We start from the raw sequence: 27,338 nt of genomic DNA, 5'->3' as shown, positions 1-27,338 counted from the left end.
CATCCATACGATGCAATTTAAGCCTGAAACTATTTTTGACGAGTGATAGAATGTATAAACCAGGGGCGATTTGGACATTGAAAGGCACAAACGCTTAGGGGGCGGTATGGAGGCGCTGAAGAAAAAATGGCGTTGCTGTAGATGGTGTACTCGGGACCAGGGCCGAAACAGTACTTCGTCAGGCTACCCCAAACGTTGGTCTCGGGCCCGCCACAGGGTGATGAAGCTTCGCCCCGAGACCCCACATTATGCTATACGTTTTGGTCGCTATCAGTGAGATCTGCCGTACTCTTAATCACGGCATGGTATGGTATGGAATGGAATGAGAATCTTCCATACTCCATACCCGCCCAATCGTTCCATACCATACTTGACAATTTTCCATACCATAGCAACATTCTTCCATACCATATTTGATACTTTTTCCATACTTTCGCAACTTGACCAACCTCTCAAGGGATATTCTATTTTTGCCGTGTGGAAATGTTGCAGTGTATATATTCTAATTATTTTGGATGAGATTATCCATTTAAACAGCCCCGATGCTCCAATGATATCCCCAGTTTCTTTATATCATATGTAGGGCTGGGCAAAATCGAGTACCTGAGTGATTCGATTCAGAATCACGTAATATGCTTCGAGTCGAGTCGAGTAATCGAGTATCGCACATTATGACGTCATAGCGGAACGTGATATGTTAAAGTTCAAATATGTACCATTTATGCCACGACAAAGAATAAAATGCTTGTTGTCCATCATATTAAAGATACTTTGGTATTTTTTCGACCATACCGATTTTATTGGACTTGGTGACAATGTTGTGGGACGATCATGACTTCGAAAATGTGCTAGTTCCAGTAACGTTTGTAGCTTTGTACTAAATGTTTCGTATGCTACGATACGGCCAATCAAGGTTTCAAGGCTTCAACAGTGAAATTACTGTCGAAACTATTATTCTCATTGAAAAATTAACTTCAAGTGCCGAGGAGCGTAAAAATTTCACTACTCGAAAAAATCGTCTTTTACTACTCGACTCGAATCATTAAAATGAATACTCGATTCAGATTCGAGTACTCGAATCATTGTGCCCAGCCCTAATCATATGTCGACAACGGTGTAAAAACGTATATAGGCCTATACACACGGGATTATTTGGAAATCACAACGGAGTCTCATGACATGTAAATCTAGTGTGGTAACGTGCTAGCAGTAACCTCATCTACAGAATTGCATAACACGAAGGTATTGTCAAATTATAAGATAGGTTCCCAACCTTTATACACTTTAGAATTGAATTTCTTTTGTAAAGACTTGCTATTGGCGAAAGTTAAGACCCCAAAAATGGAACAGCACGCAATAAGATTAATGAGCAGTGAACTGGTAACCGTACACGCAATGTTGCGTCTCCGTAAATGGATATGTGAGGTAAGCTGACAGAAAAATATAGGAAGGGTTTGAATTTTTTTCAAATGTGCCAAGGTAGCATCACTTTACATGTGTAAATGCCGAATATATTGCATAGGTCTGATAAACTTCCTGGTGTTGACGAACTTTTATGCGTATGGTAGATATAAGCCACCATAACCTACACTGTCGCACGCTACTATTACTCGAGCAGTAAGAAATATGTCATTTCCTCAGTAACGAGTCCGGCTATGCTATCAATTAGCGATTCCACGATCTCCCGTGAGTACATATTCATATACATATAAACTTTTATTTTAACGAATCAGGTGATTTCAATCACACCATTTCGTATACGAATGAATAACAAAATATATGAGGGAGATCGCGTGCCGCTGTCCACTCGATTCTCGCTAATTGGAGGCAGTGATAATACGAATTGCTGAATTGCAAATGAGCGAAGAAATATTAGAGATATATACGATCGGCATTTCATATAGACGTTTAATAAACGAAGTTAATAATGTAAACTGTAAAGAATATGTTTTCCAAGTGAGTCTTTTCCCAACCAGAAGGCCCTAAATTCCCCACAATTGGGGTATTCTCCACCGGTTGGAGACACCTGCATTAGAATATTTCTTTAAATATAATTTTACACCACTACAATCATTTTGCGACAGCTAATCAAATGTCTATTTTCTCCGTTAATCTGTGGGTCACACTCGTTAGCTTTATTAGCCATATCAAGGTGTCCTCTGTCCATTATATCAGAAATAACAAGATTTCATGAAATTACAATGCGTGTTGCAGGCCTATGGTAACGTCGCTACAAGACGAGCTACATATTTTTGAATCACAGTGATGGTTATGTCAAATAGATATTGCGTGATGATCATCCTCCCCACACGCAGAAAATTATTTCCAAGTTCAACAAATTGATGAAAATATTCATGTAACTTCTACATTCTCAGAGTCTACGATTTTAAAACTACATTGGTTATTTACGTAGTGGGAGTTACGATAAGCGAACTGCACTTGTAACGCGCTCGCGGTCAAATATCATTCATTTTTATGATATTTAAATCGGAATAATTATCATTAATATTATTTTCATTCATATGTGCTTCGCGAAACTTTGCTGTCTTCAACTAAATGTCGACCGGGAAGGGTGAGTCGTGAATCACAATTTGAGATATGAACAATGAACATAGACAGTGAGCGATTTTCTGTGGTATGCAATCAATTTGACAAATCGAAAGTAGGATTATTGTCATGGTTCTGGCAAAAACTGTCAAAGTATGGAAAAAGTATGGAAGTATGGAAAACACCTTCCGTACCATACTTGGGAAATTTCCATACCATACCATACTTGCACTCTTCCATATTCCATACCAAAATTTCGTTCCATGCCATACCCTACTTCCATACCATACCATGCCCTGCTCTTGATGAGTCAGCATACATCGCCTAAACGCGCAAGGCGCGACAATTTTGTATAATTAATGATTGAATCGATCAATATGTCCGGGAATTGCATATATATTGCTATCAATTTGGTTTTTAAATCACTCTCCGCTCACGTAATTAGCTTTACCGGTAGAGATGAGTGACGTGACTTGGAAAAAGTAGGGCCCGTAAATAATAATCAAACAGCTGCGCGCGGACCCCAAAATCGCCCAAACGTACTAAACTAAAAGATGCACACGATTTAAAAACGGTATTTATTGACTGGCAAATAATTTTACCCTGCGGGATGGCATCTGTCTTGTTGGGTTCAGATTGCCAGGACAGGAACATTCGGCGCCAGCCATTTAGCGCCCATGGACAATTTAACATATGTATATAACGTCTCGGAGTCGCATGTAGCATGGCCTAAAACTTCATATGTTTTGGTGCGTCGTGGCGCGGTAATGGCCGACGCCGAAATGCCCATTTTTATAAATCATGGGCATTTTTTCTCGGGTAAGGGACCCTATAGTGAAGATACTTGGCAACATGAAATTTTGAAAAAGTTGATCAAATTTCCGAAAAAACACTCAATAATTTATGTTAATTCACGAAATAATTTTGGGCCCCTTCGAGCTCGCCCCAGTTACCGCCCGGTAGGGACATAGGATTAGTGATTATATAGTACAGTGATTCTTAATCTAGTCGCAAGACCCCCCCATGGGGCGATTTGGATTTAGAAGGGGTGGAAACGCTCAGGGAGCGTCGTGGAGGCGCTGGGATCAGGGTGCGGTATGGGGGCGCTGAGGAAAAATGGCGTCGCAGTAGAGGGTGCAGTATGGACAGATGAATATACAGTAGAACAACAGTTCTATAAATCCCTGAGTTTTTATTGCAAATTAACATTCGACAAAATCTGTCAAATCTCGAAATTTTTCGCCGCGTAGCGCGCGAAATATATGCCGGCAATATTTGCAACATGTTTCCATAAAAGCAGTGGTTTATTATAATTCATGTAAAATTAATCACGCGTACTTTTAGACCGCCAATTCCCCGTTAAAATACTCCCGTAACGCTAGCTCGGGTTATTTTCGACAAAATGTTTCGAACTAGATATTTTATCTCGGAGCGCACAGCGTGTCGAAATGGAAAAAAGAGGCACTGTACCACTTTTGAGAGTGAGAGCCCTTTGTACATTAAAGATTCTTTGAAGATTTTTGGGTAAAATGATTACCTAAATATATTGGTGTTTGAGAGCTACAAAATTAAATTTTCAGAATATTTCTTCATCGTATCATGGAGGATGATACTGTTTAGTGTTGTGACCCGCAACATCCCTTGAACGTTGTATAATATGGTTTGCTTTGTTTGGAATACAATAAAGGAAATAACTGAGTGCAGTACTAAACTCAATGTGGTCAAAGATATCTATCACTATCTCAGATGATTTAATACCCAAAGAAGGCAATAAAACAAAACCCAATACAATTAACGTCCCCATATTGCCAGTCGCAGCGGTGAATTTGGGATGTATACATCGGGCTCGAACCGGATGGTTAAATGAAACAAATAAGTTGACATGGTGATATGCTCAGCGTAACGCAATATCCAAACTATAAATCAAGACCGTCTCGAAATTGGTTCTTATATCAAGAAGCGCATGATGAAAAATGATGATGTAGTCAACATTGTCAGAATGAAGCAACACGGTGTGCCACCAGCAGTGTGCGCATAACTTCAGTGTTGCCTGCCAATAACTGCTGCTGTTGAACGTTTTTTCGCCATTCTTGGCAAGCTACTTAGTAAAGACATACACTTCCAGCCGAGAATGTATCCTTTGTTGTACTACAACAAATTTTAAATATTTCTACCATAATGCATGATGTAAGTAGGCTACTGGAATTCTTCATAGGACCAGATTTTGTAAAAATAAAGTTTTTTCATGTAAAAAATTTGTCAGTTTTTAAGTCCATTTTTTGTAGGCCAAACTACTTCGTAAGGACAGACAGTTCCAACCAGAAATGAAGATAAGTAGTACAATTGTAACATTCTGTAGGAAAACACCTAATTCACTTACATAAGGTCAAAATTTGACCAAAATTAACTTTTTTTAGGTCAAATTCTTCCGTTTTTTGTGGTCAAAAAATCACTCTACTTATCAGGATTACCAGTGATTTTTTAGCGTTATCATGATAAGATATTCACCCACTTGGTCATCTTGTTTGGTACTAGTTGAGAAGGCTTATCTAAAGGCAGCTTACTTTAATCATCGTCTTTTTGGATACGACGCATGATCTTCACGCATATGGGATATGGCTGTATAAAAGCGTACGCGACATACATGACGTGATGTAACTATACAGCCTCTATAACGAAATGGCGTATTGTTTTGACGTTACTATCATGGTACTGAATGCTCGCCTGTTCACCTGCTGCTCAGTGCTCACCTACTAATTTACATCCGGTAATACGAAATCTATATCCGTAAAACTGTTATATTAGAGACTGCGCGAAACAAGCAAGGCCCGTGCGAAGCTCTCTATACTGGGCTTACCTATCTTTCAATTGAGCTTTGAATCTAAGCGTTATATCATGTAAAACAGATGGATATACTGTATGAGTTGTGAAACCGTTGCATGACTAATGACTATGTATGGGGATGCGCTGGACGTGAATTTTTTTCAGAATAGGTTAAGGGCTTCTTGGAGGTACAGAACTTTAATATACAATTGGATAGTATATTCATATTGAAATGAACCCGAATATTTTCGGCTGACACTCGTCAGGGATAATCGTCAGCAACTAGTAGAGAATTGTATATCAACAATCATATCACAAAATATGGAATAGGAATAGGAATATGGAATAGGTTAAGTAAGTGTGAGTGCGTTCTGAGGTTGTCTAGTCAAGTTTCAGCTATATTCTTTCAAACGAGGTTATTAAATTCGGGATATCCTATTTACTCCGAGAAAGTCATTTTATAGTCATTCCAAGTACTTATTATACACACTTGTGGAAGTCCTGATCAATGAGTTACCTAGGAGGAATTGGAATATGAATTCGTAATATGAAACTTAACACACTGCAAACTGATTTTAATTGCAATCTCATTGTTATAAGCTGTTTCGATGCCTAACTCCCGCCCTTTACATCTGACCTACTGTAAACGTCTGCATCATACGAGCATAAATGACAGTTTAGTATGCATACGCAGTTGAAAAGCTTCGCGACTTTTATCACCGGGGATACAGGATCTTGTTTGATGACCGAATTTGTAGTCAATAATGGCTTGTCTAGTTTGAAAGAAAATTGTTAGACGTTAGACGTTAGAATGGTATGCTAAACAGAAAGCAGCTTTTTGCCCAAGTCATCCTGTATAATTATAGAGTTATACCATCGAGACAGGCTTTGTGAAGGCTATTTATACGTAACAATGGGCGAATTACAAGTACAGTGTACAGTGTCAGTATCGTATGTCACACTCGATCGTCTCAGGTAAAGCAATTCTTGCGAAACAACGAACAGGTACAAGTGCTCCATACAGTATACACGGTATGCTGCCAGTAATGGGCAAAATAGAATCATAGCCGATTTAAACAAGATTCTAATATCCTCGTCTAAATCGAGTCACTCCATGACTTTTTTGATGCACGACTGAAATAACAGTAAAACTCTTCAAAATATTGAGCGTTTAGGGCTCACAGTCAGACATGATTATACTGTATAGCATAGTGTATACTTGTAGTGTAGGCGTGTATATGTGTATGCCCAGGATGACAAATTTTAATGAGACTGTATTAAACATGATTCGAATCAAAGATTCATTTATTGCCCACTCCCTGCTGCTGTAACCATGGCGTGCATAAAGAAGATCTCTTTGGTGGGATCACTTTTGAGTCAAAATAATGCGAAAAACGTTCCGGTTTATTTCCGAATACATTTCATTTTGCCGCAGACGAAAATGAAATACACTACATACCCGATACGCTGGCTGATCCTGTTCGGAATATACTTGTCATCCGTAAATCGACAAATGACAACAACTGCTTTCGCGATACGAAATAGCGACGTGGCAAACTTCTTCAATGTGTCGCCGTACCAAGTCGACTTACTGTCCATTGGAGACACGATAATGGCGATCTTCACTTGTTTGTTTCTGTCGGTAATCGGGAGACACGTCGGGATTCGGGCTCAATGCTTGATTGTGGGCGTGTGTATGTTTCTAGGAAACGTTCTGCTATGCGTTGGGTTCATATCTAGGTATGTCAGTTTGATAATTTGGTATTTTGTAACGCAGAACCCAAATATACTGGGCTAAGTGGGCTTACAGGCGGCCTACGTTTTGAATAAGCAATCCCAAATGAGATACTAAGTAAAAGACCCCACAAAAACTGCTATTTCACCCGACGTGGACGTGATGGTTGAATCGCTAGTTAGTGCTTTTCACCGTAGCTCAAGTGGGATTTGTACTAATCAAATTCGTTGTCATTCCATCATCATGGTGCCCTGATTCAGCGATGTGCGATCCGTCTCCTGCATGCCTGATGCGACTTGCGAAGAATTATTGTGTGGCCAACGACAAAGTGCGAATTTCTTGCTTCTCGATAATCGAGTGCTTCTGCGGATTTTTAATAACGTGATGATGATGATGATGAACGTTTGGTCTGGTATATGCGAGTTATTCCAATCCTCACAGCTGAGAGAAGCTTCGCGTTAACCGAATACCAAGGTCGAATCACATATGAATTAAAACTTTTGCTTCTTTATATTTTGCGATTCTGTGACGTGGGAATCAGAGGTGATCAAAGTCGCCATCGTTAGTAATCAATGAGAAGTTAAAGTAGCGATTTCGAATGCGTAGTTTTACCTGAAAAACTATGTAGTAGTAGTAGAACAAGTAGTAATGTAAATGAACAACTAAATGAGTAACTATAGTTCAAGTATAGGTAGAACCTACTTGAGTATTCCGAGAAAGTAGAAGTACTTCTTTACGTTACCACCTCGACTGGTGATACCGATTTTGTAATACTAAAATAATGATGTTGAAAATAATGAAGTCACTTGCAAATTGTCCTATATTTTTTCAGGAGCTTCTATACCTGTATGGTCGTGAGCCGAATAGTGTCTGGCGTGGCCGTCGGAATCGTATTTATCCTGCCCGGAGCTTTTGCAAACACATGGTTTCCAAGCGACCAAATCGGAACTGCGTTTTGCGTTACTTTCCTCGGCTTCAATACGGGAGGACTTTGTTCATCATTGATATTCCCGCGAACTATGCACTTTGAACCGGCAAATTCGACCTCCTTGAACGAGGCCGCGGGAATCTCGGATGTCCGTTCCATTTTTACTACAGTGTACGAAATAGTATCCGCTATATCGCTCTTGGTCTTGATTACGCTTGTGCTATTTTCGAAAGATAAACCGCCCACGCCACCTAGCGAGGCGGAAGCTTTACTGGAAAAAACGACTGAGAAAGACGATAAAGTCAATTGGAAGTCAGACATATACCTTTCGATTAGCCTGTTCTGTAATTGGCCATTTGCAATGTTGACGATGGGCAATTTCCTGTGCACGTCGGCCACCGTGATTCAGCTCGTGCTGATGCCGTCGCTGGTCGCCACGACCTTTCCCGAAAAAGGAATTTCGCGGGTGATAAGTTACGTGAACCTTGCCGGGTTTATTGGAGCTGGATTGTTTGCGTTCGCAACTGCGAGGATCGTGGACCGGATAAAGTCGTACAAGACCATCAGTTGGGCAGGTAAACATGTTTGTTGCAATTAAGGAAACTTCCTATTACAGATGTAGCCATGGTATGCTCATTACTACAAGACAAACGATTTTCTGTAAAATCCTACCCTGCAGATACAAATACATTTTCACTGTCTTTGACGAGAAGAGTCGCAATTCATTTCATTATTCTGTTTTTGAGTTCACAATCATTACAATTAATCACAAAAACTATTTGTGTATCATTTGAAAATAGCACCCCTACTGCTGGTGTGCATAATTTCTCTCTCGTATTTTAAATTTGAAACGTACGCTTGTGATGTCATAATGTGCGACCGGATGGTTGTTAGGCAACTTTTTCGACTGTCGTTATTATCATAGTGTTCTAAGAAATGGTATTATACAATGGTAAGTCCTGCACCTATGTGTGTTTGCTGTAAAAGCTTGGTTAACAAATGTAGATGTGTTATATTATTTAAAATCACATAGGCTCATATATGTATGGTAATATACGTGCTTGTGTAGTGCATTGATACAATTATATGTTTTGGCATTTCGAGAAATCTCCAGAATGTGACCATTTGAAAGCCAAATCACAATCGCTGTAAATTACATGGAAGTTCTACTTTCATAGCCTATATTCAAATTTATCATCCAGCCATTGCATAGTCCCGATGTTGCAAGTCGAGTCAAGTAATTCCATGTCGTCTTCTGAAATTCCAAGTGTGCCAAGGTGCAAAGGGCCGATTCCAAATCCAAATCAACAATTGAGTTATTTCGAGTTTTGCCAACACACACTGCTCTTTATCAATGTTTCAAATTTCGTAGTAGGCCGACTTGTACATCCAATCTATTTTCAGGCTCACTCATAGCAACCGCTTTTACGATCGGAGTTTGTCTGGGCCACCATTACAAGTGCCTCCTCTGCGTCTGTATGTTTTATCCGCTCATGTTTCTCGCCAGAATAGCCAACATCACTGCGTTTGTGGAGTTCCTCGTGGAGACAACGTACCCTACGAATAAGACGGCACTAATATCGCTGCATTTCGCGTTTTACAACGCGTCGTTTTTCGTTATGACTACTCTGGAACGATTTTCGTTCAATTTGGGTGGACCCACGTACGCCGTTATTGTGCCGATTTTAGGAAATGCCTTGGGGGCTCTTTGTGCGATGGTGGTCAAGCCGAATTATAGGAGAAGTGATGCCAAGGTAGATGGGGGCAAGACACTCGGGTATGGTGCAGCATCCGACTGAGTTCGAATCGATCAACAATCTTCAACGGGGTGTGCAACCTTTTTGATAAGGTGGCCAGATATCAAAAGCACGCGCTGCTCTTAGGCTTTCTAATAGCTGCAAGGACTCCATCACATTTTGAATCCGTAAAGGTGACCACTATAGACTTATCAATAAGACGGAACTGACGGCAATTTGCGCGAATAGCGCATAATATGATCAGATTGCCAAATGTTTCTGTTTGTGTGGTATTCATGGTGTTCGTCGACTACAATATGGTCAATGATAATTTACAACAAGCCGATATTCATTATTTTTGATTCCGTAACTGCTGACTTGTTGCACCGCCCACTTCTAGGCTTTTGTAAGACATCACTTGCGGATGCGATGACGAGGAGGTGTCTAGATAAAAGTCTAACACTTAGGTAGGAATTCTAGAGTCGACCTCGGTCGGACTCGAACCCGTCACAACCCATTGGTATTGTAGCTGTGGATTATGCCACAACGTTAGCTCGCCACTCCGAGTCGTGTTTGTTTGTATTTCATACTTTAGCACGAGTAAAAATTAGATTGTTCCTAATGGGTTATATTCTGATTGAAATGTAGATTTATATGGTATAGGCGTGCTCAACAACGAAGATTTGCACTTGCAGTGGGTATACGTAAAATTATGACGATGACAGTAAAGGCAGAGAAACGCTATCCGTCTAATTTAGTATACCACAGTGCTTTTCATCCTCTCGGTGGGATGTTTACGCACTTGCGGGGATGATAAACATGCTGCGGATGAAAATTTTGCATATTTTTGTATTATGCGGCGCCCTTGTAAAAACTTGTTTGGCTTACGATGCACCTCTAATTGTATCTTTTACAAGATTTTTGACTCGCACCAGCCGGAGTGAATTATATTTGCGCTTTATTATTATGACGTCATCGTACGTCCGGCTCGAAAGCCGGTATAAAGACCTGACCTTCCAAGCACGCGGCGTTCTGGTACAAAATCCCACAAATGATTTGGCCAAATAGTGCTTTAGTGCGCTAGTTCACATCAAAACAAGAAAAGGAGATGTTGTGTTTATGAAACACTTGATTGCCTAATTCGGGGGAGCTTTGGAGCAAGAAGTTGCGCCTAAATGATCTGAAATTGTCGGAAATACTCAGCAACAACCCAGTAATTGATAAACCGGCAGCCTACTTGCTGGACATTTGATCAACAAGGTGTTAACTCTCTTCATGTTCTTTTTGTGTTACAATTTTCCATTGGTTTGTGCAAATGAAATTTTCTCAAACATTAAAGTGCGGTTGGTTGTCAAAAAGATTGAAAAGTCCTGTTCCAGCCTTAACGCATGCCTACAGCTACAGCCCTATATGCAAAGAAATGTTATTTTCATAACATATAACATATGTCAAAAGAGTTATTGAACTGCAGTCGACCTAGGTCGAAATGGTGCCATGGGCAGTCGCTGTGTCAGGATATCACTGCCATTTCGTATATTTTCCTAGCGTATCGCTTCTTCATACATGTCAGGAGCCGGATAATCGTAGATAATATCCTCATACGATGCTGGCTGTGGCCGCGGGTGCAGTGGCGCGGGGTTTGGCGGTAATGAGGTTGGCGATTTCTTGTGATGTGCGGATCTAAATTAAAAATCAATACAAGACCATGATAGAAATTTGTAAACTATATATTTCAGTGAGCTCAATAATGTTTTCGAGGTGTTGTGTAACCCTGTCGCGGTTTAGATTTTCAGCAATAGCGCCACAATACCCCGACATGTCCCTTATTGCAAAACGAGCTAACGGCCTCCGTCGCAAAATGACGGTTAACAATAACCTTGCAGGATTTTTCTCTGGGTTATGTTTGCGCAAAATTATTGCAAGAGACGAGCAATGCCGCAGGAACCCATCATAGTTTCGTTCATAATTCTTTGTCTAATATCAAATTATAGAGATTGTATAGTCGAACTGCAACTGCGTGGAATAGGTTTCTGAGCTCCTAATGTGTATATTCTACCAGATATAGAGCGCAATCTAGAAATCGGAAATCTCGTTGATGTGTGATACAGTCTTAATAAATAGTCTGAGGAAAAGCGCTGCGTAACGAGCATCCGACATAGTCGTAAGGTTATACATTTGCAGAACAGATAAATAAGCTTATTAATATTGTGTCTATATCAGTGGTTCCCAACGTGAGCGATATCGCCCCCCAGGGGGTGATTTGGCGGTCTAGGGGGGCGATAGGGGGGCGAAAATGGACAAAGGGGCGACGGGGGCGATAACGCGTTAAAACGGCTATATTGGAGTCAAGTCGGAGAAATGACCTTTTTTTTTCTTTAGTCATCCCACGAAAGTTCAGTTGCAAAAGTGTAAAATTCGACATCGAACGGCAAAGTTGACCTTTTTTTTTTAGTTAACCTACCGGTGACTACACTTTGTATACCGATTTTTCTGGGGGGCGATGATCGGCGTAGAGCTTGAAAAGGGGGCGATGAGTCGAAAAAGGTTGGGAACCACTGGTCTATATGATCACAATGATAAATCAAACCATATCTACAATCCCCAATTTGAGAATTATAGTATACTTGTGAATATGTGAACAGGACCGTCACAGCACTTCGTCAGCCCACCAAAACGTTGGTCTTGGGCCCCCATATGGTAATCAACCACACGTATGGGGGCCTCGTCCCCAGACCCCCGTTCCACGGCGACTCGCGAGCAGGAGTTCATGGTTATGATAGTCACCAAGTTTGCGTATTACAGTCGCGCTATGTGCGAAGAAATTTTAACATGCATAACTGAATTTTGTCAATAATATTGGTAACTATATATATATTTTGGATCCTCTTTCAGCACACGTTATCAGATTTACCGGTAGAACTGAGGGGGGGCATTCGAAAATTTACGGCAGGTTCCCAATATACAATTAAGATACGCGGGACCCCTTGTTATTACTCTATTGCATATTTCTATTTCGTGAAGCCCCGACTGCTATATAGTCAAAAGATCTATTGAAATATCCCAAACGCACCAGACTAAACTAAACTGAAATGAAAACATCTTTCGTGATGCGCACACGATTCCAAGTTGATATTTCTCCACGATGTGTATAATTTTCTCGGATTATCAAGACAGGACTATTCGGCGCCGGTCATTTAAAGTGCCTATGAAACGTGGACAATCTGACATAAAGATATATATCGAAGGTATCGGCGATCAGGCGGCGGTCATTTTCGGCCGAGGGTTGCTCGCCGCCGATGTTTTTAGCGGCACGCCTCTGTTGTTCGAAACTGAAACTTTATATGTCTTGGTGTGACGTGGCGCCGTCACGGCCGGTGCAAAAATGCCCATTTATAGGAATATTTTTGTCCTTGATGTTTTTGCGACATAGGCTATATACACCTACTCATCATATACAGTGGCCTACACAGTACACACGATCTATGCTTATGTATATTGTATACCATGAGTGCATGCGTGGTGTGGATATTCGGTTGGACAATGAAAATGCAGATATAGACTTGTAAGGCGTTCTCAGTCTTGCACCACCACTCCATGCTATCCCGGTAATGCTGAGCGCCAAGCGGGTAAGTTATGGATACCAGTGTTACTAACCAGGTCTTTGGTCTGACCAGGCCGGTGATGGAATCCGCTACCAACCGACCAAGAAGCCGGATGCTCCACCATTACGCTATCTTTTCGGATTGCTATAAATTGAAATGGAATAGCCTAGTTTGGGGGGGGGAGGCTGCCCATATGAAAATTAGGACATGTGGCGAGGAAAGAATATTTCAAGTTTTATCATTCTACCATGAAGACCATGAAGTAATATATAATTTATATACTTTTGCGAAATAATGCCCCCCCCCCCTTCGATCTCTCCTTACAATCTTGGGTTTGGGTTACGGCAGTTATGGCCCTGCTCGGGAAAATAAACGCATTTCGTACATCAGCAAGCACCGCTCTATACTCACGTAAGAACAATTGCGAATGAAACCATCGCGAGTATCAATGCAGCTCCTAGTACTGTCACTGCTATAATGAATTCGTTCCTGCTTGCGTAGATCGTTGAATCTGCTACCATTGCAGACATGCAGACAAGAACAGACATGATACGTAAACCCTACACCTGTAAAGTTGTATTAATTGCATTACCTGTAGTAGTCCATTCTACCGATCTGGTATCATAAAAGGTATACTGAGTATCATCGCTTACTCCTTGACATGTGTAGATGCCATTTCTTTCTGCAGAATGATATGGACAGTTGTTATAAATCGTCATAGGTGTAGCAGAAGGAAAATCCTTTGGGGGTGCGAAAACAATTTTGCCAGCTGGTATCACGAGTCGCGACATTTTATGAGATCATCGATCACTGTCGTAAACCACAAACGCACCAACAATTAATACACCTAATCGTATCAACAGCCTACTTGACGATTCAACTTGAAAGCACTTTATAAACATATAAGACTTGAGAAGGTAACTTTACCAAGAGGCGACTTTATTTAGAGACCAAGATATGGCTTTTTATGTAGCCAACGCTAATCCCAGCGAACATCTGATTTCGAGGGTACACCAAGTAACCTGTGTTGTGTGATTTTGTTGAAACTTTTTGTCATATTATTGACTGTTATTGCCGAAAATTAACTGCATACACCGCTGTTAATGTGAATATATACGTCATCGTGGTTTTCCGTCACTTGATGTACGCTGAGGAGAATGTTTAGGACAGAGATTCATAACTTGAGGTCCATGGAAAACTTGTGGGTCTACCTACTAGCTCTGAGTATTCCATTGAAGGTCAATGCTGAAACTGCAACTGTAGAATAACATGTTCTTTTATTACATATGCCAGTGGTTCTCAAACTGTTCAACAAAATTAACGAAAGGTCCCTTGATAAATATTGTACTGAATCGTAGTCCCTTACAAAATCAACACAAAACAACACGTTGGATTTCATGGTGTCAACGTGACTGGTGTAGCTGGTTCTTTGAAAAGCTCTGCATCAAAATACTATGCTTTATGTTCACTAACGATATAATTATTGACCAGTGACCACCTTCGAGTTTGGTTTGAAAACTAAGTTGCCTAAAAATATATTTCGTAGTAATCAGATTCTCAATTCTATAGGTTGGGGCAACCACCGCGCAACCACCCAAAAAATTTGGGGTTCACGCTAGAAAAAAGTGCAGAAATACTGGTTTATGATATCATTTTAAAATGATCGCGAAACTCTAATAATAAATCAATTCGCGACTAATTCAAAAATATTCGCGGATGCAGCCGCCCCCCCACACCGCTTTAAATGATGAAGTATAAGCATTTGTTCCGAATTCGGCCATATTATGAAATACACTATGGCAGTGCTTTTCAACCTGTGTGACGGTTCGCACTTGTGCGAATGAAAAAAATTTCAGTGCGAATGACGAAGGTGGTGCGAATGGTGCGAATGAAAATCGTAAATAATAATTGGTAATTTTGCTGACCTGGAATAATTCAAATACACCTAATAGGAAATTCTGGCGCAGTGTAACTTTTGTTGTTGCGATGCAATAATAAAAACTTGTTTAACTTACAACCCACCACTAATCGTAGCTCTCACAAGCCGTTGTGAATTAATATTTTCGCTCTATAATTATTACGTAACCAAAAGCCTGGTTTTAAAGTTTGTGTAGTGGCAGACATACAGTATATAAGCCCGTCTGAGCCTGCGACAGGCTGAAAAAATGACGTCAAATTGACTTTCTGCTTTCTTTCGCTAAACAATCCTCATACTTTCGTAATAACCGTTCGATTAGTGCGAGGCACGTGGATACTAGTAAATACCATCATTACAGACTCACATTTGCAAGTTACTGCAACGCGAAATTTTACCCATTCAACGGTTATTAAAGTATGGTCCGCAAAGGGTATAATTTTGGGTCGACACGGGGCCTGACCTATCTGTTAATATGTATCTAATATTTGTTGAATTTATTGCGAACAATACTGCGATAGTTTTGACAAATCTAAGGCCACGGTGTTGTGTAATGTAGTGAATAGGCGGGACACGCCGAAAATTTGCCGTTATCATGAAAATTCATGATAAGATTTGTCCGACTGGTAAACATGGTCGAAGACCGTTGGGATGAACTAGTGTACGGACTAGGGATGTGTAACGAGCGAGTTCAGGTATGTGAGACTCGTTCGTTTTGAGGCCAACCCCGTCTGCGTCGGTTCACATGACGACGTAAAGTTTTGGCCAAGAAGCCGCTGATAAAATGCGGTGCCAAAACAAAGCTTCGACAAAACCTTGGCCAAAAATGACCGACGCTGGATGGCCGAACCATTAGATATGCATATGCTGAGTTGTCAGCACGGAATAGTCATGTTCCTGCAATCTGAGTAGACAGTAGAACAACTGCCACACGCAGAGGAATTTAATTCACCCTAATTTGAAATCGGATGCGTCAGACATCTTTTGTAGAGCAGTGTTGGATAGAATTGTTGTGTGCGCGCTCTGTATTTCATAGGCCTAAATGCCCGTAAAATCGTAGCATACTACTGTAATATTGATATTGAATTCCTTTTCATGGGTAAGGCTCGGGTCGCGAGATGCCACAAAAGCTCAGATTTTGGTGGTAGTCTAAAAACCTGCTTTAACGTTATAAAACTGTTATGAATTCTCAAGTTAGATTGAGCCAAAGAGCAGAACACACAGTATCGCTAGTTTATTTGCCCTACCAACATATACTCGTGAGACAGAAAATGGGAAATCGAAAAAAAAAGTTGGAGCAACGTATCATAAGGTAGCGAACTCTAATGTGCCTATACTGCCTACTCTCCTTGATCAGTTGGGCCTTATTTTCTAAGACATAAGGCAAACGCCTCAATGCAAACAAGTAAGGTTTTCACCCGTTCGACATACTGGAGCCTCCAAGACCTTTTTGTCAGCTCTCAAAATCGATTTCTTCCAGCAAGCATTTTTGACTCGTGGAAAATACGTTGTATTTTGGATAGCAGTGCAGAACAGATTTTAAGACCTGGCCATCCAAGCACCAGTAGACGTTCTTGTACACAACCCGGCAACTTGTTTGGCCGAGAATGGTTTTAGTGAAATTGTTGAAATCAAAATGAGCGAAAATAGCAGCCTTTTTAATGAGACACTTGATAGCTTAAGATACATAGTAGCCAATTTGTTGCACATCTGAACAAATAAATGTTGTATTTTCATCTTCTTTTTGTATAACAATTTTCGGTTAGTTTGTGCGAATGAAATTTATTTTACAAAAAAAGTGCGGATGAACCTCAATAAGGTTGAAAAGCACTGCACTATGGTATCCATGGAGAAAACGGAAGTTAAAATAGCGAGTTATTCTAAATAGCCAGTTAGTGTTAGAGTTAGGGATAAGGTAAGGTCTTGGGGAGCAGGTTTGCTAATGTTATGGTTAGGATTGGGGCCGAGGCTATCTTAACTTTGGGTTGGTGTAAGGTTGGGTTACCTCGGGGATTAATTTGCAATCATGACATTAGGTATTTTAACACTCGCTGTTTTGATCCCGCTGTTTTAATTGACGTTCCCGGGGCCTACGATATTCGAATATCGTAGGCATCGACGCTCTCTATTTTAATTAAACGTAAGCGATACACTCCTTATTGGCTATGTACGATGTCGATGAAGCTACATTATTCTTCGTTTTACTGAAATAGAAAGTAGCTCTTCATCGGGGAACAATTCAGCGAATCTATAAACATTATCGCTCCTTTTATTTCGATATATGGTAAATTATTGAATGTTTGAAGTACTACAATATACGGTATATTGGAATCTGTAGAAATATTTCAAATATTTGCTCAGTCAGAATCGTTCGAATTCCCCTTTTACGGGCGGCTGTTCTGCTATACTTACTCGTCACATCTCCTAGATACAGAATAGAAATCGCTCCTTCATCCGTCTCCATCGATTCTTGATACATACGATTTTTAACAGGCGCTTCGCTGATATTGCCACCATCGTACATCCAAGTAACCTTAAAGAAATTACTTGCTCGGCTCAATACAACCGAGCCCAATGTCATTCCGTAGAAATGCGAGTTTTGTGAAATACTCCCGTCCAGTCCAGACTTTACATATACATATCATGAATACTTCTGATGCTCATACTAAACTTGAAGCTAACATTTTTAGATGGTACGCTAGATATTAAATGCGATTATTCTCTCAGTGGTTCTCAATCCTTCTAACGGTCAGAGGTGCATTTGCGGACTCACGTGTGATGGTAGCCGCATGAGAGCAACACATATGCTACATGTAATTTTTTGAAATAACTACACAATTTGGGGCGTGTAGCAAATTATAAGGACACCTTCATTGTCGTACAAACAACGGCGGTCATGATACAGTTGGAAAATACATCCGTTTTGAATCAGGGACCACGCACCGTTGCAAAGTTCCCAGAACCGCATTGGAACTCAGTAATTGCTGTTACGCTTTACAGTGGGCTGATAGCGTGTGTGTTGTATGTGGGGTAATGGTGCTTAACTACTAAAGTCTTGTGCGCCAGGCTGATAGCGTATGCTGAAAGAAACCAACCTACGACTGTTAAGTGTCTAAAAACCGTATATTACAGTCTGAGCAATAAAAACCTTATGCTAATTTAACCGAAATGAAGTTTATCAGAAGATATTTAGTCATAGAACTCGCGGTGCATAGGAGTCGATGGCCTATGTTCTCAATTTTTAAATCACTCATTCGCCAATATGTTCATCGCTAGAAAACAACACTACATCAGTTTGCACTGTACAATTATGCCGCAATATAGAGTTCTGTTTTGAAAAGACTTGACAAAGACGGTTAACAAAGCACCGAACCAAACATCCTTCATTGCAATATACCATACCTTGAATGTAGTCGCAGCTACTCCTGTAGCATAACATATCAATTGTATCAGTGATTTACCGGTCGCAGGGGTTATGGTGTCTTGGATGGTCGTTTGTGTTTCTGCATAATCGTAATCAGCAACGATTTTGCTGATTGTCACGGGATCTAGACGACGGTAAAATGTTGATTTAATGAAGAGAACAATGGAATAACACTTCGCGATAACACTATTTTGCATAATATTTACCGTCGCTCGACAATTACAGTCCAGGGTGCCTGTTGGAGGATTTCGCGATAGACGAGGGTGAAAAATCAAAGGGGCGATTCGGTGGTGAAAGGGCGAAAATCCCAAGTCTTAAGGTTGAACTTTAGATCGATGGACACTTGGACATTGATGTAGTAGCGATGAAGGGATTTCCAGTAGTGCAATGAGCACGCTCAAGCTGGACGCACCAGCCAGTACTATGTATTTTACCAAGGCTATATCCCTTATATTTTTAAGGTTTGTACCTTGTCTATCTCCAGTACAAGAATATATCTTTCATCAAAATTTCTCACACAATAAATATTACACCGCATCATGTGATATTCGAACTCGTTCCTGGTTGATTTTTCACGACCACACCTGTGATCCTGATGTAGGCTACAACAGTGTATCTGACATCCATTTGCAAAATTGAAGTTGAATAATGTATTCCTATGCATTTTTACCTCGTCAATTTTTGTCTTCACAGTTAGAGAACGAAACAGCCTATACCTGGGGCACAGGCCTGCCTTCATTCTCCAATAATAGTGATTGACGTTAATTGTTCATCCAAACAAATATTAGTATTTCACCACCAAAGCTGTTGAAGTGCAAGTAGCATGCAAACAAATCAACTTGAGTAGTAAGTAATACATGTAGTGTAGATAGAACATACACTTGATGATTCCGGAAAAGTAGATTTACGTCGTTAGCGGTACCGGTACCACATTGATGGTTATATGCTGAGCTCTCCAGCAATAATCTGGCAGCCCACCCATTAGGAGTGTATTTGTGATGATTTTTTATTGCTATATTGAGGACGTATAATAAAGCTATCTGAAAACGATTGTCGAATCTCTTAACATCGACAGTTCCTCATCGCCAACCTCACTGCCATAGCAGTGTCTCAAAAAGCCCAGTATGATCGCGAGCTGCGCCAGGAAAAAGTAGGCAGTAAAGAACAAGTCCGGATGCATGAAAGAGAGAGAGAGAGAGAGACTGAAGTTGGGAGCGCGCGAGTGTGGAAGTCGTCCGGAAAGAAAACGAAAGCAAAGATCCTGAACATTACAAATATCATTGTCGTGGTGTATAACATGACCTTAATAAGCGATGAACACCACTTTTGTATGTATTCAATAAACAAACAAACATCTACAGTATCAGGATGTCTTTTACAATAAGACATACGAAATAACCGCAGGCGTGGTTAGGATGATAAGTGGATGACGGGCGAAATTAATTTACCATGTTGCGACATATGGAAAAATTGATCGACTTCGCATTGTCCTTCGCCCCTCGCCCCCTCTGGCCATACGCCCGTGGAAATGACATGAGTGGAAATGGCGAAACTATACTTCTGTTGTGATAACGCACCGTATATGACAACAAGAACTTGTGACTCTTTTGATATGTAGCTTTGCGATCCATTCGCCAGCAGAGCAGTGGCCGTGAAGATGTATTGTCCAGTTGAGTTGACCTCCACAATGACCGTGAATATGTAAGACCCGTCTTCCGTTGCGTTAAGTACAAACCGGTCAGCGTTGGGTACAGTCACTAAGAAGTGGATTGTAGTTTTGAGATAACAGATCGATATATATATAAATATATATAGCCTATATACAGGTTAAACAAGGAAAACGATACTAAATGGCAAAGACTAGGCGGCGACGAGTGGCCGTTATGCCTTCAGAGTAAGGTTACCATACGTCCTCTTTTAAGAGGATTTTCCCTCTATTTTTAATTAACTGAAAGTGTCGTCGGAGGACGCCTAAATGTCCTCTTTTTGGGACTTTGTACCCTTTTTCTATAAAAAGGATTAAACGACAGAGTTTCGTAAAACAGAGTCAGAGTGATGACCTCAAATTCACCAGTTTTCTTGTCCAGTGGTGGGTGTGTGTGTGTCCTCTTTATGGTAACCCAACTTCAGAGTCACCCATAGGAGTACCTGGTACATACTATAGCTCATTACATTACAATTATATATATTAAACACACGCACGTACAATGTACTATAGAAGAGCAACCATTCAGCATGTATGTCAAGAAACAACGTAATATTACGTTTAGGGAATGTTGAAGGCAATACCATAGCCTTTATAGCCTTTGTAAAGGATATGGTAATATATGTGGAGAACTTGTGGTGCTTTAATTACTTTGTCTCGAGTACTCACCCGTTACTATGGCGTCACTAGGGCTTAGATTGACATCGACGGCGAGCGTGATTGTTACGCTGAGGCCTACAGTTCCGCACACTTCGTCGCCTTGGGCACTTGCAATAGTCAAATCGTCTTCAATAAAATCGAAAGTGACAGAATATTAACATCGGTATGGTTAAGTTCAGTGCCATATGCTAGATCAGTACAATATGCAAGCCTCGAAAACGGTTATGGTTGCAGACAGACCATAGTAAGAATCACAAATGTAGTTTTGTTAAGTTCTAGTTCTAGGTGCGGCTTTTGAAAATTGAGTAGTTTTAGTTCTGGCTACGCGTTAAAATTTAGTTTCGAAACAACTATGTATACTTTCTAAATCCTTCATGATCTCATAATGACTGTTGCTTGAATACGCGACTCAGCTCAAAGCCTAATACTATATTCGGAATCAAATTACTCTGATAAACTCGGTTGGTCCCTCCTGAAGATATGATATGTGAATATTTTGAATCATCGACGGATGTTAGGAGGAAATTTCTTACTTAAATTGCATATTTTGACATCACTGTCTTTACACCCCTCAGAACGACTGTAATTACATCCCGACGCGCATAGTGCTTGTTCGGTACAGCTCACTCCGTAATATCCGTCTTGACAAGCTGTAGAGCAAAAATGTTCCATAAGTTTACAGAAATGGAAATGCTGTCCTTAGAATAGCTTAATTCAATTTACCACAATCCATTTGCCGCAGTGGCAACACTACTGCGTTCTCAGTGGACACTTCTATACGGCAGTGAGTTAAAGCTTTTGCCAGTCAAGTGGGGAGTGCTACATGTCGACTGAACAGAATGGTTGTTACTCGCGGTTTGCAATGGGAATCCTCGATTACAACTATAGGGTTGGATTTAAAACAATGAGGCGCTTTAAAAGACTTTGTTTCAACCATGTTCTGAACATTGTTTTAAACAAATTTTGTTTCAAAAACAATTGTTTTTTATGTAAAAATTGTATAATTATGCCATAATTGTGTAAACACTTTCGTAAAAGACATGTAAGATGAGCCTTCGGAAGACTTATGCCAAATAAAGTCGACGTATAGGATATGGAATGGTTGAAACCCTCGAAATAATCGTTGGTTCATCAGTTAGTGCATGTGGTTATATATGACTGGGATGGAATGGGTGTTCTGATGATGACGACCGTCGATCGTACAAATGCTGCATGACGATGTTTTAAACATGCTTGTTTTACAATGATTTTTTAATGCAAGACTAAACTTATGGATCTATATACCTAACCTATACTATATGTAGATATCCCTGACTTGAATACAGAAAGAGTGCCCAACTGTTCATACAGAAATCACGATATTTACCTGTACAACGTAGCATTGGATTGTAGTACAGTGTGCCTGTACAGTTCGCTTTACTATTTACGACATATATGCTTTCGAACTCGCTTCCGTTGTATGTATCTGGTACGAAAACGTCATCACCACACGAAGGCGAACTGTTCAGCAGTGACTGTTGCACAGGGAGGCAGGCACTAGCTGAAACCGTAAGATGTTTATGTTAGTATATCACTCGACGACTGATTGAGACAAACTATACTGGTTACATCGGATGGAGTATTAATATCTATTATGCAAATCAGGGCTTTGGAGGCGGAGCCGGAGCCCGGAGCCGTGCATTTCTACCGGAGCTGGAGCCGGAGCCGGAGCTCTACACAAAATTCAGCCGTAGCCGTAGCCGTAGCTGGAGTCAGTTATTTGAGGGGTAGCTCCGGCTCCGACGTATTTCATAAGATGCAACAACCATATCTACTGAGTTCACATAATTCAACAGCAGGCCTTCGCGAAATTAAGAATCTTTTCCTCTTTGGCGCTACCATTTCCGACTAATCATGTTCCTGGGGATTTAACAGCAGACCAGTCATATTTTCAATGTTCAATTTTCATACATGAATGACCAACCTCGGTATGCTAGATATGCCTGTGAATATTGTGGGTATTCGGCAGACCCGCAATTTCATCATCAGCACAACCTTGTTGGCCAATTGTACAGTTCGAAAATAACGATCACTATGTATTACGCGAAATGGGAGAGAGGATAAAAACGTGATTTCGTTGCACATGTCGATATGACAAGCACGCGCCGAGAAATTCCATCTCATCGTTGCTGTGAATCGGATGAGCAAATACTCGTTCTTTCGTGATAGTTTTTAATCGGGCCGCGAAATTGGACAGTGTTATTGTGTATGCAACTATGCATGCGAATTGGAATTCATTACTGCACATGATCGTCATTCATTCCAGAATGACAGAAGAGTAGCCCGAAACGCCGTTACACTCAGCAAACAATTGTCGCGGTTCGAGCTACTCAATGCGATGTCAGGACCCCATGGTATTTTATGTTGGAGACAAAATACTGATTTGATAGCCTACGCGATTTCCAATTTGTAATCATCTGTTTCGTGAATTCATTCTTGATGTCTGCTTGATACTCTACTATATTCCCGGATTATCGCGCACTCTGACTTGTAAATGTGCATAGTTTAATTCGCTACGGGCATGGCGCAACGTGCATATGGCACAGTGTTTAATTCGATTATTTGATTCGTTTCAACGGGAAAATATTATATTCCAATAAACTTGATCGGCACCGGACTTACTGGTAACGAGTGCACCAATATCGAATTTCAAACACTTGGCTATTTGGTACAAATCGGATTTCTATTGATCAGGTCGTGATATGCGCCCATATTGCTCTTACTGCAGTTAAAGTTGAATAATAATCGCACATTTAAAGATTGAATTCAGCTGCATGGCTTAATGTTAACGAGTACGGTGCCAGTGTTAGAACGCCGCATCAGAATTTTAATGCTGTACACAGCAATGGCATGGAGTAAAGTGCGATCTAGCGCAACTATGATGTTATCGACAATTGACAAGTATTCATTATGACATCACAAGCCGGCACGGCGGTATGCCATATGTCTTCGTTAATTGCTGCATCAGGTGTTACTGACGGCTGACAGACTCTAGATTACTACAGATAACTAACCTACGGGTAGATTAATAATCTATATAGACCAGGGGTGGCCAACCTTTTCGGTTAAAGGGCCACATGAAATTGACGAGCGAGTGCGTTGCCCACTAGCCGCGCCAGGCGCGTAAAATTTCCAAAGTTAGTATTATTATTACTTCGGTATATTGCGGCTCGACTGTATACCGCCCGCTGGGCTTAGTTTGCAAGGACAGGACTATTCGGCATCTGGACATATCGATATCGAAGATTTCCGCTAATACACGACAATCATTTAGTGCCTACATTTCATCGTCGACGATCTTTCTGCGAGCGAAAACGAGAAAAGACTTTTTCTCGTAATTGCGAATATAGTTAGACTCATTCGGCTAAATCAGGCGTTTTTTCATTTTCAGGAGGGGGTAGGCTACAAAGCCAGAAATCGTGTGACAATTAAACACGCGAAGCGTGAAGAAAAATTTTACTACTTTTTTAGTTTATTGTAATGTACGACGATTTACTAAAAATGTGACTGGACCCTGGATCTGCCAATGCGTCGGAACTGATATTTTAGTCATCAACATCCCAAGCGTCGCGGCCAGACTAATCATATTTTTGGTTGGCCTTGCAAGTTCACAATCTGAGCAATTCAATTTCGATAATATAACAGAATTTCGATGATATAATGGGAAATTAGCTCGCGGGCTACTCAAAACCTTGTCGCGGGTCACATATGCCCCGCAGGCCGCGGGTTGACCACCCCTTACACAGACATACACCTTCGATAGTCTTCAGAGCCGGAGCTGGAGCCGGAGCAGTGGTAATAATGCGGCTCCGGAGCTGGAGCCGGAGCTAATGTATGATAGAAGAAAGCTCCGGAGCCGGAGCTGGAGAAATGCAAATTTACGGCTGCTCCAAAGCCCTGATGCAAATCGTTATGTCCTTTAGGCCAGTGTTTCTCAACCTTTTTCACCTCGGTGACTGATAAGATTTAAAAACAAATCTGGCGGACCACTAAACCTTCAAATTACGATAACTTGAATATAATGTTGGAAACTCCATTTAATGATGCCTTTTTGATACTAGATATTTATACTTGGTTCTATTGAAGTTTCTTCGAGGCGAAGTTCGTGAAGTCCTTTTGAAGACCACTAACTTGATTGTGAGATGTCCTTTGAAAGAAATGCGACTTTGTCATTTGCTATGGGCTCCATTATACTACCAAGAGTTGCTTAATGGAGGTTTGTTTAAAATCTCCGTAGTTTTCACATGTAACTTGTCCTAAACGAGTTATAGGATGCGTTTTGGCGGGGTCTTATAGCTAGGGCAAGATTTTGTTGCAGTCAAATCCATGAAAAGTTGCATTTATTTTTCACAAAAGTTGCAGTCAAAAGTTGCATTCATTTTTCACGGAAGTTGCACTAAAAAGTTGCATTTATGGACAAGTTCCTTGAGATTATTAGGGTATGAGATACTCGAACCGACCCGTATCCAAGCCACTGTAGCAAAACACAGTGTTGGCGACTTCAGCAAAATCAATAGCCTGAAAATATTGACCCAGTGAAGATATAATTTTCGGCGGTCTTGCCTGAATGTACGTCAAATCAGAAAGGACCTCAAATTTAAACGACAGTGAAAAAGTATATTTACATATAGTGCCAACTATTTCAAGGAAAAGTTTGTTGCATCAAAAATCGAAAAAAGATGCAAAAATTTGCATGAAAAATTGCAAAAAGTTTCATGAAAAAAAAATAGAGAAAAGATGCAAAAATTTGCATTATAAGAATCCTACAAACAGCTTAAAACACCATTTTACATAACTTCTGAGTATTTAGGAAGCTGCCGGAACCTGTAAAAAAAAAGTTGCAAAAACTTGCCCTAATAACACTTGTACCATTGTGACGAACGCATAAGGTAGACGATGAACTCTCCATTGCGACACCATGCAAAAAATACGTGCCGCACTTGCCAATAACTTTAAACTTTGAAGATCATTTCTCTAATTTATGGAAGAGCCCCTAAGTTCTTGCGATCTGGAATTTGGATAAAAAAAAACTCGAATATATCTGGCGGATCGGCAGGAGACTTGTTACGGACCGGCAGTTGAGAACCTCTGCTTCACAAATTTCAGTGAGCCCGAAGATATAGTATGTATCGCATTTTATCATTCAAATATATGCTGCTATATGAGATGATGTAGATTAGTGAACCAATGTCCAGTGTGAGATGTCTGTGATGATGGCATGACAAATCTGCTGACGAATATAAATAGTGACTATCAACAAACTTATTACTCATAACTCGGCCAAGTCATACGAATCGACACATTCTGTATGACTTATTCAAGTCTCGCATGCCAGGACCGATGAAAAATAGGCCCCAAAACTGTATTGTACCCGTTCGAATAAACATTATTAAACGCAAGGGTCGTACGCACTGAATCGATGTTCGGTAATGGTAAGAAGCGATCCATGGGTGCACATTTGGATGGGACCAGTAAACGAGGTTAGGTCAAACCTGCAATGCAGGTTTCGACGGTGAAGAATGCTATGAATGCGAATGTAGCTTTTTTGAGATGCATCACACCGTGAAATGCCCAGTTGCCCAACAATGGACTTTTAAACTATATCATCCACCAATTATTATCTGTTAAGAAATATAGGTGTTATTTCGCTGTGGCACTTGGCAAAATATTTTGTACTGTACGGCGTAAGCGCGTAACGCGTCGAAGGCAACAAGAAGGCTATATATGCTGCAATACGTAACAAAAATAAATATGTAGTCGTGCGGGGGCCGGCACGGCAAAGTGCTGATTTATATAGCATATGGTTGGGGCAGGCATCACTAGTACGTGACTTTACCGTATAGCAGACAGGGTAGATTCCGCAAATTGACGCCAGATAAAATATTATGCTTGATCGCCTTTATTGCACTTCATCGGTTATCAGGCAGTATAGTCACCTTTTATACCGTCCCTAGAATAACTATATCCTCACAAAATATCGTAGCCTGACATATAAATACTCTGGAATATGGCTAACTTCATTCAACGATTTAATCATTTTGATGGCTGCCATCAAAGCAACATTCAAGTTTTGGAAACAAAGGCTATATGCTCGATATAAACTATAAAGGCTAATGCATTCCGCATTCCCACAATAGCACGTAACTAAAATCGGCAGTAATAATAATAATACATCGTAACGATATATATCACGACCGTGATACGAGTTAGAGTTTGCCTAGCAA

At 40.5% G+C, this 27,338-nt stretch overlaps 2 protein-coding genes across 3 annotated transcripts; one reads left to right on the top strand and one right to left on the bottom strand.

The window, feature by feature from the left end:
* Nucleotides 1–6,640: 6,640 nt before the first annotated feature.
* LOC145457288 (choline/ethanolamine transporter flvcr2a-like) lies at nt 6,641–11,107 on the top strand. The gene is made up of 3 exons (XM_080335476.1): nt 6,641–7,110; nt 7,938–8,608; nt 9,438–11,107. The coding sequence occupies exons 1-3, from the start codon at nt 6,704–6,706 to the stop codon at nt 9,830–9,832; spliced, it is 1,473 nt and encodes a 490-aa protein (XP_080191602.1). The 5' UTR covers nt 6,641–6,703; the 3' UTR covers nt 9,833–11,107.
* Nucleotides 11,108–11,242: 135 nt separating this feature from the next.
* On the bottom strand, nt 11,243–26,769 carry LOC145457289 (uncharacterized). Of its 2 annotated transcripts, none has more exons than XM_080335477.1 (10): nt 26,607–26,769; nt 22,442–22,615; nt 21,609–21,725; nt 21,085–21,201; nt 20,288–20,467; nt 18,689–18,834; nt 17,699–17,819; nt 13,964–14,053; nt 13,783–13,885; nt 11,243–11,449 (listed from the first exon to the last, which is right to left on the bottom strand). In XM_080335477.1, exons 1-10 carry the CDS (start codon nt 26,668–26,670, stop codon nt 11,311–11,313), a joined length of 1,251 nt encoding a protein of 416 aa, XP_080191603.1. In that variant the 5' UTR covers nt 26,671–26,769; the 3' UTR covers nt 11,243–11,310. The 2 variants fall into 2 exon arrangements, with proteins under 2 accessions (XP_080191603.1, XP_080191604.1); XM_080335478.1 differs by having other exon boundaries at nt 13,783–13,882.
* Nucleotides 26,770–27,338: the final 569 nt, after the last annotated feature.

The sequence above is a fragment of the Botryllus schlosseri genome, chromosome 15 (assembly GCF_051294905.1).
Source record: "Botryllus schlosseri isolate E-star chromosome 15, Bs_hap1, whole genome shotgun sequence".
Lineage (NCBI taxonomy): Eukaryota > Metazoa > Chordata > Ascidiacea > Stolidobranchia > Styelidae > Botryllus > Botryllus schlosseri.
Note: the sequence above shows the minus strand (reverse complement) of the source record. Positions and strands in the feature narration are given on the sequence as shown.